The sequence below is a fragment of the Priapulus caudatus genome, unplaced genomic scaffold (genome assembly GCF_000485595.1).
Source record: "Priapulus caudatus unplaced genomic scaffold, Priapulus_caudatus-5.0.1 Scaffold705, whole genome shotgun sequence".
Lineage (NCBI taxonomy): Eukaryota > Metazoa > Priapulida > Priapulimorpha > Priapulimorphida > Priapulidae > Priapulus > Priapulus caudatus.
In genome coordinates, this window is record NW_014577766.1 from 134,327 (window position 1) to 136,407 (window position 2,081).

General features: G+C 46.4%; 1 protein-coding gene across 1 annotated transcript in view; it reads right to left on the bottom strand.

The window, feature by feature from the left end:
* Positions 1–2,081, bottom strand: part of LOC106812950 (midasin-like) — a gene marked incomplete in the record, with an annotated part of 69,029 nt that overhangs the window by 37,257 nt on the left and 29,691 nt on the right. Inside the window, 4 exon segments of the mRNA XM_014816967.1 lie at positions 221–378; positions 886–1,040; positions 1,324–1,524; positions 1,891–1,918. Coding sequence (XP_014672453.1) covers positions 221–378; positions 886–1,040; positions 1,324–1,524; positions 1,891–1,918 — 542 coding nt within the window.

A 2,081-nucleotide genomic window follows, 5' to 3' on the forward strand; every position in this document is an offset into this window, starting at 1 on the left:
AAGATGAAGAGAGAGAGAGAGAGAGATGAGAGAGGAGAGAGAGAGTAAAGAGAGAGAGGAAGAAGAGGAGAGAGAGAGAGAGAGAGTGGAGGAGAAAAGAGAAGAGGAGAAAGAGAACAGAAAGAGAGAGAGAGTGAGAAGAGGAGAGACTAGGAGAGGGACACCGAGAGAGAGAGGTTTCGATCGTAATTTGACGTCGCAACTCCGTTCGAAGTCGTACTCCGCGTAACCGTTCGCGTCCACGAGGTGCTGGTCCCAGTCGTAGTATTTCTCCGTCTGCTCGCCCGCGCGTCGGTACCGCTCCGCCCAGCGGAAGAGATCACGCAGAGTGATAAATCCCTGCTTGCCTGCAAACACACCGCTGCTGCGTCGCCGCACCTGCAGGGGCAGCAGCGGTCACACGAGCATTACGCGCCGACATCGGGATGTGCGTAGGGCATATAAACGTGGACATTTCGGAGGATGGTGTTTTATTTAGGAATTGATTCCCTTGTCAGGTCTTGTATTTTATTTTTTATGAAGGACTTTCACATTCGTTATGAAGAAATTCCGTATTCCTTATGAAGAAATACCTTATTCCATATAGACAGATTTTTCTTATTTCTTACAAAGGAAATTCCTTATTCTTGATGAAGAAATTCCTCATTAACTGACAAACTCCTAGCCAGCTATCTGGCAGAAGCGAAAAAACCACTCATTAATAATAATAATAATAATAATAATAATAATAACAATAATAGTAACAATAATAAAATTCAGGGGATAATAATGTTAATAATAATGAAACACTAACAACAACAACAATAATAATAATAATAATAACAATATTAGTAATAATAATAAAATAATAATAATAATAACATCATGGCGGCGGCCATGACGTACCTGTAGCGCCCTCATGCAGGTGACGAGTTTGCGGCAGTAGCTGCGCGGCAGCTGACATCGCTCGTGAAGGATTGTCTCCAGCTCTGCGCTCGGCAGCTCGTCAAAGTGAAGCTCAACGAAGCGGTTACGGAACGCTCGCGACAGCATCTTACGACCTGCACGTCGATAACGAACGTGATTTCATACATTCACATCCAACTCTTCTAAAACATGCAAATCTGTATCAATTTTGCCTTGACAAACTGTATCCCTAAAACGTGAACAGCATTACAACAAACACGCACCACTGCAATCGCTCCAAAAAAATCTCGCAAACAAGGGCACGCCCCATAATTCTACAATTAAAAACGGAAACGGGTCGAGTAACACATCGTGACTAGGGGGCCCCACAGTGCGTGCGTACCTCCGTACAGCCCCCCTCCCCCTGCGTGTGCGTACCTCCGTAGAGTCCCGGCGGGTTCTGCGTAGCAAACAGCATGAAGCGTGGGTGTGCTGCGACCATCTGCTGTGTCTCCGTGATGAACAGCTCACGGTTGTCGTCTAGCAGACGATTGAGCGCCTCCAACACGTCGGTCGGAGCGAGGTTGAGCTCGTCCAGGATCACCCAGTGTCCTCTCCTCATCGCGTCAACAAGCACACCTGTAAACATCGCGCATGTAAACAACCTACACACACACTGTAAACAACCTATACACACACCTGTAAACAACCTATATGCACACCTGTAAACAACCTACACGCACGCTGTAAACATCACCCAGTGTCCGCTCCTCATCGCGTCAACAAGCACACCTGTGAACATCGCGCATGTAAACAACCTACACACACACTGTAAACAAAATATACACACACCTGTAAACAACCTATATGCATGCTGTAAACATCACCCAGTGTCCGCTCCTCATCGCGTCAACAAGCACACCTGTAAACATCGCGCATGTAAACAATCTACACACACACTGTAAACAACCTACACACACACCTGTAAACTACCTATACACACACCTGTAAACAATGCGCAGATGCACACATGCTGTAAACACCCTAAACACAGCTGAAAACAATCTACACGCATGAAAACAACCTACACGCACCTGTAAACAACACATACGCATACTGTAAACAACCTGCAGGTTTGTGGTCTGTTCGTGGTTGTTGACGCATCCCACCTCCCTCCTCCTCCTCCTCCTCCTCCT